Below are 12,923 nucleotides of genomic sequence, written 5' to 3'. Positions count from 1 at the left end.
TGCACTGATAACCACAAATCCTACCCCAGAAAACTGGTGCTGGTTTAATAAAAAACTATACTGACTTACCTTTTTTTCCCCTCCAACACCATGCTCATTTCCTCATTCTCCTAGTTTTTAATAATTTAGATACTGAAAAATATGAGCTCTGGATACCTGGCTAAAGGGGGAAAAGTTTGTTTCTAGGGTCAAATTTTAATTTTTATGTTTCCCTAGCTAGTAGAAATTACATGTTGCCGATGATTTGAATGCATAGATCAAATATCATACACATTTAAGACTGGGTATTAAGTGTGCTTTTCCTAAATGTTCTGAGGGAGGAATAGCTTTCTAGACATTTTAGAGGCACATTAAAATGATTGTACCTTAGACTCTTAATATTGGGATCTAATAGTGATTATTATTCAACTTTTAAAGTATTGACTTATGTATAGGCTCTTGTTTAATAGAGGTTCTTTCTATGTGCAGGTATCAGCCAACCTATCCCCACAAACCCCCTACAGCTCCAGACTTAGTTACTCCTGGGCTCGCTCTGTAACTCTGTAATGATCTCCGAAGCCTCCATTTCCCTGCTTTGGAGTAACTGTTTACACACCCCTCCCTCACTCGATTGTAAGCCCCTTAAATAATTTGAGTCTTACCACTAAAAGTAATGGTGACAAATACTTTCTGATGAGTACTGGGAGAGAAGTAGGAAGTAATTTAGGAAGAAAAAATGTCCACTCTGGTTTTAAAAGACACTGACATTGCTAAAAAAATGCCCGTTTTCCACTGTAGGGATAAGTATGAGAGTGCTATGCTGCTTTGTGAAGATGAAAGGGCTATGCATAGAGAGACCAAGGAGAGCAGGCAGTAACTGCACTGTTCAATCCCACTTTCTTGAGGAGCTAGTTCTTGGTCCTCCATCTCAGCTGTGACTCTGGGAAGAAAGGACGTTTGTGTGTCCCTTAAGGATCCCTGTGTGTTCCTTTCCCCTCCGGGCTATAAGGGCCCCATTTTTATTCCATCTCTGGACAGTGTCTCCCACATTGTTGACACACACCATCATCCCACAACCTACAAGATAACATTTTTTCTTGCTCCTTAGTATAAGGAGCTCTTTTCTTCTTTAATGATCCTTTGGAAAAATTAATCATTTGTTAGGTTTGATGATAGCACAGGAGTCCTACCTACATCCCTCAACGGCAGCAGTGAAAGATGTTCTAAAGGCTATTTATTTATTTATTTAGTTAATCTTCACCAGAGGTTATTTTTCTATTGATTTTTAGAGTGGAAGAGACAGAGAAACATCGATGTGAGAGAAACACATCAATTAGTTGACTCCTGCACAAACCTGACTGGGACCGGGGATCAAGCCTGGAACTGAGGTACGTGACCTTGACTGGAATTGAACCCGTGGTCCTTCAGTCCCTGGGCCGACACTCTACTGAGCCAAATCTGCTAGGGCAAGCGATTTTTAGACAAATCGAAATTTGTGGCTTGGAAAGTGACTTCCAAATTCAAGAGGAGCAGGAGCAGTTCCGCTTTTCTCTCTGAGCAGCTCAGGGAAGGGGAGTTTGTGGAGCTCGGGACACAGGGAACAACTTCATAAGATTCACTCCACTCCTGAGCTGGCCCTCTCCCTCGCCGTCCCTCAGCTCCTCAGTGGCTGTCAGGGTTCCTCCTTACAATGTTGGTCTGGATGTGGAAAATCCTCAGCCTCTTCCTCCTGAATTCAGTCTAGGCAACACCAACATGTTTTAAAGACAGTATTTAAGAGAAAATGGAATTGAAGGAGAACAAATCTCCCCACTCCCTCCCCCACCAAACAAAAACAAACAAACAAACAAAAACCCCTAAAAAACAAAACAAAACTATTTCCTAAGTGACAAGAACCTGCGCACCATTGGCTTCGCTGTGTCACATCACACAACCTGTTTCCTTTGGTGACCTCAGGCACATTGGCTATGGAGTGATTTGAACTATAATATACTCCGGGCCTTAGTAAAGTTGGGGGAGCCTCTGCTTGATCTGGAGGGATTTCTGATCTTCCCAACATGATTCCCTTGTATCTCTCTAGGTCTGGATCCCCAAATCTCAAGCCTTATCAGAGTTTTGAATTTTTAAAAAAAATATATATATAAATGTGAACAAACCCTTCTTTTGCCTGAAAGCCTTTATTAGTTACCATTGTTCTTGAGACAAGATCCCAGGTCCTTAATGTTAAGGATTACCAGGTCTCAAGGAATCAACTAGGTACATCCTCCAAGGTTACCCCATCCACTTGTCTTGCTAATGTCCTAAGGTAGAAAACTCTTTGCTATGTCTACCAGTAAAGGTCAGAAAACTGTTCTTCAGTGTGGGTTTCTGTGTGGATAGGATTACACATTTTTTCAAAGAAATTAAAACCTTCAAGCCTGGATAATTAAACAGAAGCACATGTAGAACACAGGTTATAGAGTACATGCCATTTAACAAAAAGAAATACTGGTGTTGGCATGAACAATTAATAATTCTTGGGGGATTGCATGATTAGGTGGCTAAAGTCTGCCAATCAGTGCTTAGAAATCTTGATTTCCTACTTTCAACTTCCATATTCTCAAATTTATTGAAAAATATATTTTTCTGAAAGATCCTGAAAATTTGTTCTGAGAGGTTTTAGGGACATCATAAAAATTTAGAGTGAAAAGGAAAGAGCATAGTATCCTATTTTTTAACACTGAGGGTTTTTTTTGTGTTGGTTAAGATAAAACTAGGTTATTATAAATTAGAGGCCTGGTGCACGAAATCGTGCACGGGTGCAGTCCCTAGGCCTGACCGGCGATCAAAGCACAAGCATCTGGTGTGAAAGAGTAGGACCCAGATGACCTCTGGGCCCTGGGCAGCACTTGGGCCCCTGGGCCTCCACGCGCCCCCCTCTGCCCGAGTCATGGTGCCCAAGTCCCCATGCAGAGATGTGGTGAGCATGGCTGGACATCATGGGCTGGGGTGAAGTGTGGGCCCTTGGGCCACCCAGTGGTGCTGCATGGAAGCTGGGCAGGCAGCATGCTCTCTCCCAGCCAGCCTTGCATACCAGTTCCTGTGAGAACCCATGGGGAGCCTGACCGGCCCCTGTGGTCCCATGGCTGTGGCCCTGCTAACTTGCAAGATGCTATGCAGGTGTGAGGTGGGCTTCTCCCAAGCACCTGGCACCTGAGCACTAAGGCTTCCCTCTCATGCAAACCCTGGCATCCCGGGGGAGGGTAGCAGAGGGAGTGATAATGAGCTTGAGGATAAGATAGTGGCAATTTTTGTGATTCCAAGTTTGGGAAGATGCAATGAGATAACAAAATTACTAGAAATATCAAACATCCCTTTCTCTTGCTAAATGAATAACTGCTATTTCTTTAACTGACCATAAAATTACTCTGGCTTTCTGACAGCTTCCAATCTGGAGCAAACCCCCACTTCATTGGACTCTCTCCCAAATCATCTAACTAAAGCTCATGCCCTATAATTGGTTATTCCTAACAACCCTCCTACTGAGACACCCATAGTCCCCCCCAATCTGTTCTCTCTCACTGTAACAAGTAATAAACCCAGATTCTTCAACTACAGGTGTGTTCCTCATGGTTTTTGGCTGAAGGGTATGGGATTGCTATGGGGATAGAAATCCATGCTGTGCATAAATTTTTGTCTGAGAATATTACTTTTTAATAGTAAAATAGAGATCACAAAAATCATTGCATTCAGAAAGAAGGAAAATGTAAGTAAGCATAAAGCGAAAGCTAATGTACAGAATTGCTGAAGGCACGGAGAGGAGAAGCAAAGAGAGTAGTTTGTTTGGTCAGTATTCTCTTCCTTAAAAGAGCCTGACTTACTACAAATGACCTTAGAAGGGAGGGGCAGGAGGTGTGTGTGTGTGTGTGTGTGTGTGTGTGTGTGTGTGTGTGTGTGGTGGCGGTGGGAGGGAGAAGGAGGGACTCAGTCACTAAGCTTGAAGGGCAAAGGGAACTTTAGCTACTTTCTCCATTGGTGCCCTGAAGTACAGACACAGATTCATTTCATTTCACACCATTCTGCAAGTCAGATTTTAACATCACCACCACTCCCTGACTTGAAATATGAGGAAATATGGGCCTGGAGAGAAGTTAAAAAACATACCCAATAACAGAATGAAGCCAGGGCAGTACCAAGATCTGTGAGACCCAGAGTTCATGGGCAAGACACTGGCTTCTAAATACTGCCAAATGTTTACACACCAGTAGAAAGAAAGCGTTTAAATGAAGAGTTCAGCCAGGAAAGCTATCATTGGAGGCCAAATTTTTAAAAAATTATCTTATTTTAAGATTAAGAGATGCTATTATAACTATTGTTAAAGTTGTTTTATTATTTTCTCATTATCAAAGAGTTCCTTTGCTTTCTGAAAAACAATTTTTTTTGTTAAAATTTCAGAATCGATAGAACCAGCAAAATTTTCAATCTCTGAATGTAATCTCTCTATATTAAAATTTTGTTGATGAGTAAAATAATGTTGAATCTGGTTCATTTAGTTGTTTTAGCTGTACTGACCTCACAAACTACTTAATTATATTATGTTGATAGTACTTTGATATTATGTAATGAGAAGAGTACTTTACTCCATGGTTTTCCTTCTCAAAATACACATTTGTCCAATCTGAGAAAATATCACTTAATATGATTTTAAGGGACATTTCACAAAGCAATTGCTTAATACTCCTCAAAACTATCAAGGTCATCAAAACAAGAAAAGTATGAGAGACTGTCACAGCCAAAAGGAACTTAAGGAACTATGACGACTTAATCTAATGTTTTTCTTTTACATCCTCACAACACTTTGCACTATTGGATAATTACTCTTCACCAGTATTTCAGTGAATGGTTTTAGTACTCATTGCTGGTCATTTTCCTATATTTATTTATTGTCTTGCAAAATAATGATTTTTCTGATTTTATAGAATTTAAGTCAGGAATGGATATTGCTATTATTGAATATTTTTTCTGCATATATAAAAATGATCAATAATTTTTCAGTGCATAGGAATTAACATTGCTCAGATGTTTTCATAAACTGCTGAATTATAATTAATGTATCTTATTTAGTGATTTTAAATCTATTTTGAAAAGTAATTATAATTTTTTGTGACATCCTTGTTTGTTTTGATGTCAAGGTTATACTTGTTTTATAAAATGAGCGGATAGCAGCTGTTCTGGTTCACACTGACTTGCTGTGTTTACAAAGGAGCCCTGAGGGCTCCCCACCAGTACTGAGTGTTGTTGGTTAGACACACTGACTCGTGAATGTTGCCAATTGGTTTTGCCCTTTTAATGGTTTTAATTTTTACCAAAAAGAAAGAAAAAAGGAAAGAAAAGAAGAAAGGATGAATAGATAAGCAGAAAGTATAGATAAATAAAAAACACCTATCCATTCATCAGCCTGAGAAATCCATAATCAATGATTTGGGTTTATCTTTCCTAATAATTAGACTCTTTCATGGAGTTATTAATCACTTAAAAAATCTGCTTTTGCCTGGCCGGCCTGGCTCAGTGATTGAGCATGGATCTATGAACCAGGAGGTCCCAGTTTGATTCCCAGTCAGGGCACATGCCTGGGTTGCAGACTCCATCCAATGTACGGCAAACAGGATGCAGCCAATCAGTGATTCTCTTTCATCATTGATGTTATATATTTTAAAATATGCTTTTCATGAGATTGTTAGAGAAGGTTATTTCTTGAACCAAGTTGTTCTTTGATTTGGCTACTTTGGTTAAAAAAGTGATCATTGTAATTATTCTTTTATTTTATTTTATAGGTTACTGGCTGCAGATTGCAATTGCCATGTCTGACTCGGTAATTCTTCGCAGTGTGAAGAAATTTGGAGAGGAGAATCATGGTTTTGAGTCAGATGGATCATGTAAGTGGCCCTTTTCTCTCACTGCCTATTGCACAGGGACAGGTTAGAACAAAAGTCGAACAAACTAGTGAGCTTTCAAGGGGCAGAGACAAACCACCAACAATATTTAGAACTATCACTGAACATGTTTCTCACACATGAATGAGTGGTTCTCCCTAGAATCCATGTAATGGAATGTCTGAAAGTGTTAAGGTAAAGATGCATAAAGTATGGGTGAGGGAAGTATCTATTAATATCTGTTTCCTAGAGAGAGGAGGGTTGTTCCAGCATTGGCTATGATTATTAACTTTATTCATATATTGTAACAATTAATTATAGCAGTAATTATTTTGTGAGCACTGCTTCCCAAGAGGAACTGTATCAAGACTATGCTGGCAGAATGGAAAGGGGCTAGTACCTATCATGTAGTGAGCACAGGTGATTCTAAGCAAGTTTTACTGTTTTTATCATTTTTTAAAAAATATGTTTTTATTGATTTCAGAGAAAGGGAGAGAGACAGAAACATCAATGGTGAGAATCATTGATCAGCTGCTTCCTGCATGCTCCCTAATGGGGATCGAGCCCACAACTTGGGCATATGCCTTAACCAGAAATCAAACAGTGACTTCCTGGTTCATAGGTGCAAGCTCAACCACTGAGCCTCGCCAGTGGGGCAAGTCTTACTGTTTTAAACAAATCTTATAATTTTATAGGAGAAGAAACTAAGACTTGAATACACTTTTTAAAACTTGGCAAAGATCACATGACTCATAATGGAGCCATAATCATAACCCACTTCTGTTTAATTCCCAAACCCAAGTTATTAATCTCTATCTGTACTATAATGCCACTTAACTCTTAATTAAATTAAATTAACATGCCAGGAGGATCAGGATGTGCTGCTCCATGATAATGGTTGACATTAGCACCTTGGGTTCCTTTCCCTATGGTTTCCCTACTCAGACCCTTTTGCTTCCTACCCTCCATCTGCTCTGACCTATGCTAGGAAAGTAACATGCAGATCAATCCCACAGCTTCTACTGGCATGCAAGTGGCAACAGCATTATATAGTCCAGTTAATTTGTGGTCTAAATTCTAAGTGGGTAAATTCTGATGTTTCTAAAGAACCAAATAATAAATAGATATTTATTTTTCTTTGTTCAGTTTAGAAATGTTGGTCTCTAGTTGATATTCAGAAGATACAAGTATTTCATACCTGAAGAAAAGTCATTCAGAGATGTAATCAAGCCTGCAGCCCTAATCTGGAAATAACATCTTTGTTATGTATATGTATATGTACAGAAAGAGAGAATAAAAAAGGAGAAATAGCAAACAATCATTTTGCTATGTTACATCAATAAAAAATAATTTATAGGAATGGTGTTTTTCTAGAGCAAAATTGTAAATGATTATCTTGTATTTAGTCATTAACTGCCTTGTGCATTGTTTTTATTCTGACAGATAACAATGAGAAGAATTCACAGTAAGTGACTATTTCAACAATACATTTTTTTTCTAGAATAAGTTCACAATATTCCTATGATAGGCACAAAGCAGAGGAAATATTTTTATGTACATTGCACTTCCTATAAAATGGTATAAATAATCCATTATTTTCCTTTTTAAAACATTATTATAATTTGATTTGGAATATTCCTTTTGGAATATTCCTTTTGGAATATTCCTTCTAGACTAGGTCTAAATCTCCCTTGTGTATTCAGGAAAAGCACAGAATTTCCAACCTAAACCGTAGGGAAGGTGGATAAGTATGATTTTGTGAGTACAGGGGAGGTTCCCAAGCCCAAATTCTATAAGCAAATAGCAGATACCTAAAACTTAATCATTACATTTTCCTCTTTAGTTTAAGAATTTAAATTCTTGTATAAAATAAATTTTAGTTAATCATACATTGGCATAACGATAAAATTCGATGGAGTCTAATTTGGAAGACATTTGGGAGGTGCCAGGAAGTTTCTGAAATAAAGGTGATAATAAGGGAGAGGTTGAAGGTATTTAAGTAATTTTAAGTAAGTAATTCACAGCAGAGGGAGGTGTTGGGTGTGGTAACATTATTTGGACTAGAAGTGGTAGGACTAGCCTGGGCTTAGAAGAATCATACTGGGTGGGAAAGAGATAAAAATAGGTGTGAATGTAGCTGAAAAGCAATGACAGAATGACCAGGAAGTTTGAATGAATTCTTTATTTTCTATTTTTATTTATACATTTCTTCAGTTTACTCTTTTTAAAATTGAATTCATTGGGGTGACCTGGTTAACAAAATTATACAGGTTTCAGGTGCACAATTCCATAATACATCTGCTAGTACCGTGTTTCCCCGAAAATAAGACATCCTCCAAAAATAAGACCTACTTACAGGTTTCCTTCTGAGTGAAATATAAGGCATCTCCCCGAAAATAAGGCCCCCGCTAGGCTAAACATGAGAGATTTGATCCACTGATTCTGAAAGAAATGGAGTCACAAGAAATTCACCAGGAAATTCAGGAATTGGATTGTTATGATGATGTTCCAGAAGATGATGACATGATTGTCATTGAATAAATGAGTAAATTCTTGATACTGTAGGATTCACAGTTTGTCTGGTTTGTGTTGACAACTACCGTACTACCGTACGTATACAGGTAGTAAATTTCCTTTATTTTCATTTAACAATAAATGTGTACCGTATTCTTCTTCATGGAAAAATAAGACACCCCTGAAAATAAGACCTAGCACATCTTTGGGAGCAAAAATTAATATAAGACACTGTCTTATTTTCGGGGAAACAGGGTACATACCACCCTAAGCAAAGTTTCATTCATCACCATTTATGCCCCTCCACCCCCGACTCCATGCCCTCTTCCTCCCTTCATCCCTCTGGCAATCACCACTCTTGTCTGTGTCTATAAGTTTTTCTCTCTTTCTTTCCCTTCTTTCGTCTTCGGTTTTTAGAGGAGATGTAATAAAGAAGAATGAGAATATAAGAATGAAAGTTTGATAAAGCTGCTGGGGGGACAGGAACAATCTCTAGAGGGGTAAAGTACATGAACTAAAGCTGGAGACCATTCTCATTCATTCATTTCACAAATATTAATTAAGTGCCTTCTAGATGTCAGGCATTAAAATTAGGACTGAGGTACAGAAAAGAACAAATTCGGCAAAAAATTCTGCGCTTGAGGAGCTTACAGCTTACATCTTAGCGAGGGACACATCATAAACACCATAAGTAAATAAAATATATAGCATGGTAGCTAGTGATAATCTATCAGTTTCTTTCCACAAAGGAAAAAGTAAACATGGAATGGAGTTATGAAATCATGTGGGGGAAAGTTGAAGTTTTACCAACTTTGGCCAGAAAAAGCCCCATTGAGAAGGTGACTTGTGAGTGAAGGTCTGAAGAAGGAGAGAGAATTGACCAAGTAGATAAAACAGCATTCTGGTGGGAGAAAATTGCAAGTGCAAATGCCCAGAGGAGGGAACAAATTTGGCATGGACAAAGGTCCATAAAGAGGCCATATGGCTCAGGTAGCAAGAATTGGCATGCAGTAAGAGGAGACAAGGTCTGAGAGCCAGTTGGCCAGACCATGGAGGGCCTTAAATACTACACCAAGGACTTAGTATTCTTCTCTGAGCTGGAAGGAAACTCAGGATAACCAAATGCTAGGCATGGCATGAAATATTGGCATCAGTTCACTTGGTGGAGATCTTGTCTTCAGCCAGCCTAGCAGCCTGGCTTCAGGAGAAGATGGCAAACATGCGGGATGGATACAGAGATGAAGTTTCCAAGGAAGGTTTTGGGGAAAATGATTGAGGATGATGTTGAGAGCGTAGTTTAATTGGCAGGCAATGGAACTGGGAATGCATGGGGAAGGAAGCAAATCTTTATGAGGTTTAGCAATTATAAGTAAATGGAGGGCTTAAGGGACTGCATGTGTCATGTGAGATGACAAATAGTTGTGGAAGGGAGGAGGCAGTGAGGAAACAAGATGCCTGGGCTGGCCCAGTATGTGATGGAGTAGAGTAGTTCCTGGTGAAGGAAAGGTCCAGGGTGTATTCATGAATGAATGACTCAGCTGAAGTAGAGATGCTTGGAGTTGAGAAGGTCAAAGATGGGTTAAGTATAACTTTCTGAGAAACAAAATGAGTAAGAAATACTAAGGAAACATAATTTAATGGGCAGTATGGGAGTTTAAGGGAAACTTTTCATCGCATCAACACTATTTAATGTAGTTGTAAAATGTTTTAAGTGCTAGAAGGAAGTTTTAAATCAGGTAATCCAACCACAGGAAATAGGTCAATATGACATTATCTCACTTATGTGTGGAATCTAATGAACAAAATAGGTCCAGTGGAACAGAATAACAGATCTCAGTGGGGAGAGGGTTGGAGGGGATGAAAAAAAAAATTAACCTAAGAATATATATCCATAATGCATAACCCATGGACACAGACAATAGTGTGGGCAAGGCCTGGGATGGGATGGGGCTTGTGTGGAGTGGGGCAAAAAGTGGGGAGGAAAATGGGGAACATCTGTAATACTGTCAACAATATAAACAAACAAACAAACAAACAAACAAATAAATAAATGTTTTAAAAAGGAAATACATCAAGGGTTAAGGCTGAACTCTAATAGTTATTTATTAGTATAACTGAGAGTATGGAGTACTTTTTAATTTCTCTCAGTGCCTTCAGAAAAACGTCACCGAATCTCTCTTAAACATGAAATATAGCTATACTGAAATCTCTATAAGAGGCACATTCGAAGAATAAAAGCTTATTTATAAGATATTAGGTTTGGCAAGAATTTCTTAACAGTGGGAGCTTTTTTTCTTGCTAAAAAATAACTCATTGACTCACCACCTAGGGAGAATTTCTTTGTTTGGGAAGGATGGTCCGTAAATCCCTATTTTCTCTCTTCAGGTCACAAAATGAGAAGAAAGGTGACAGCAGTCCAGTTGGCTTCTTTCAATTGGTAATATGTCTGTGCTGACTTATGACATAGGCTTTGTAACTATGAATCGTTCAGATCGTGGAGGAAGTGTTAAATCTTTAGTCATATTGGCAGGTTTTTTAACTACAGTGATTCCTTTTTCAGTCATAAACTTTGTCTATGTGATAACATGCTGACTAGCAATTAGAAATGTATTGCTGATTAAATACACAAATCTTTTTTTTTTTTTTTGAAATGGAGGCAAGACAGGGTTCTGATCAAGCCTCAAATTTTATTTGTTGCAGCCGCAATATATGTACACAGGTTGTAGCGGGAAGTTGCCTCGGAGACATTCCAGGGCGGGGAGGGTTGTGTATCAGCGGGATGTATCTGCAGGGGAGGATACAGCAGACCCTCCAGGGCAGGGCGAGTTATCACAACAGGTGTGCCTTGCTCAATGGCCAGATATGCTGCTAGGCATTTATTAATAGATTGTTTCTAGTTAACTGCCACACCGAAGCTTGTCACATGAGTTCTGGTAAGTCAGAAACTCAGTGTCTAAGATGGGGGTGTCTTTTAAGATGTAGTCACTAATTCTTTTTCGGCTCCCGACATTTCCTCCCTTTACGTTTTTTAAAGGGCAGGCCTTAACCGTCTGAGGGAGTATTGACCTGGTTTGCTCCTTGAAGGGACTGTGCCTGTTGGGTCTTCAGGATACTTATACCTGGCCTCTACGCATGGTGGAGTCTCAACTAGGAGCTTGCCCCAATCATTGGGTCGGCCTAGTATATTAGGTGCTTGCCCCGGTACCAGATCGGTCCAATATCTTTTAGAAGTTCGATCCGGTATCGAATCGGCCTAATATTTCTGACTTATGCAGAGGTCTTGGGACCGTCCTGTATATTTTTCAGGTATACTCCCGTATGCCCGTCTTTGACTACCAGTCCGCTCACCAAGGGTTTAAGCCAAGGATACAGGACGAGGAGAACTTGGCCAGAGAGAAACTTAGCCTTCAGACTGCGTCTGAGCAAGTTCCGACCTCTATGCAAACCAGGTTTACTCTCAGGGAAATCCAGAGGGGGTCGAAATATTTTTGACCTTCCCTTGCAATGTTTTGCTCTGCACTCAGATCGGTACCCATACCCTTCCCTCCTGAGCGGAGGGTAGGTAAGCATTCCTCTGGCCTTAATGTTGTCCCCGTGGGGAGGGAGCCATTATTAGGAATTTTTATTCTCTGTCGGCCGCCAAGCGCCGGTAATGAATTTGAATTGGTTTGGCAAGTGCATTATCAATTTGCTGTTTTACAAAATCTGTTAACCTCCGAAAAGCCCAGGGGCCAAAGGATAGGATTAATATAAAGCCTACAAGTGGGCCCAGGATGGGGAGAAGGTAGGGGAGGAGTCCATTTAGTCCACTCCAAGGGGGTTCTCGAACAGTTCTTTCCGCCGTTTTATCAGGTCTTCTTGTAGTTTCTTGATCTTGTCTCGGACGACTCCGGACTTGTTGGCGTAGAAACAGCAATGTGCCTGTAGGGCTAAGCATATCCCTCTCTGCTCTGCTGTGAGTTAAGTCCAACACCCTCCCATTTTGTAGAACAACTTCAGCTAAGGAGTCAATTTGGTTTTGGAGATCATTAATGGTACTAGAGAGGGCTTGGACATCATTGATTAATTGATTAGATAATTTAGTATAAGAATGTATAGCCACTCCTAGCCCCGCATTATTACTGAATCTGATAAAACTCTTTTCTGGTTTATGCTTCCTTCCACCTAGCTGACTCGGTGGAGGCTATTGTACAGGAGGCCTGATGCCTTTTGCCTGCTGTACGATCCTCTGCATCACAATTTAAAAATTTTTTAAAGTATAAAAAGTATGACTGAGCTTCTCTTGAGGTGACACATAATATCTGTCTCCCCCATTTTTGTTTTTAAAATGATCTTTAGAGTATATCTAGCCTTTCTAGAACTGGATCTATCTGTAAAAATGGTTAATACCTGAGATAAAAAAATTTATTTTAATGTGGTTGTTAATACTATTCTCTGTGTTAGATATAAATCAAGCCCCTAAGCTAGGGTTCCCGGTAGAATATAAAATATTAAGTATTTTGACTTCTATGTAGAAGG

The 12,923-nt window shown here is 39.4% G+C and overlaps 1 protein-coding gene across 3 annotated transcripts in view; it reads left to right on the top strand.

Moving 5' to 3' along the window:
- Positions 1 to 12,923, top strand: part of ABCB11 (ATP binding cassette subfamily B member 11) — a 93,312-nt gene that overhangs the window by 529 nt on the left and 79,860 nt on the right. Inside the window, exons 2-5 of one of the 3 annotated variants that reach the window (XM_084892289.1) lie at positions 1,269 to 1,367; positions 5,793 to 5,894; positions 7,335 to 7,356; positions 10,791 to 10,842. In XM_084892289.1, the coding sequence (XP_084748415.1) occupies positions 5,819 to 5,894; positions 7,335 to 7,356; positions 10,791 to 10,842 (150 nt within the window). In that variant the 5' untranslated portion in view covers positions 1,269 to 1,367; positions 5,793 to 5,818. Of the gene's footprint in view, positions 1 to 1,268; positions 1,368 to 5,773; positions 5,895 to 7,331; positions 7,357 to 10,790; positions 10,843 to 12,923 lie in introns of those variants that run through there. The other 2 variants (XM_084892290.1, XM_084892291.1) reach the window with 2 other exon arrangements.

Source organism: Pipistrellus hanaki (assembly GCF_964339955.1).
Source record: "Pipistrellus hanaki genome assembly, chromosome: 8".
Taxonomy (NCBI): domain Eukaryota; kingdom Metazoa; phylum Chordata; class Mammalia; order Chiroptera; family Vespertilionidae; genus Pipistrellus; species Pipistrellus hanaki.
This window is presented reverse-complemented; position numbering and strand designations above follow the sequence as displayed.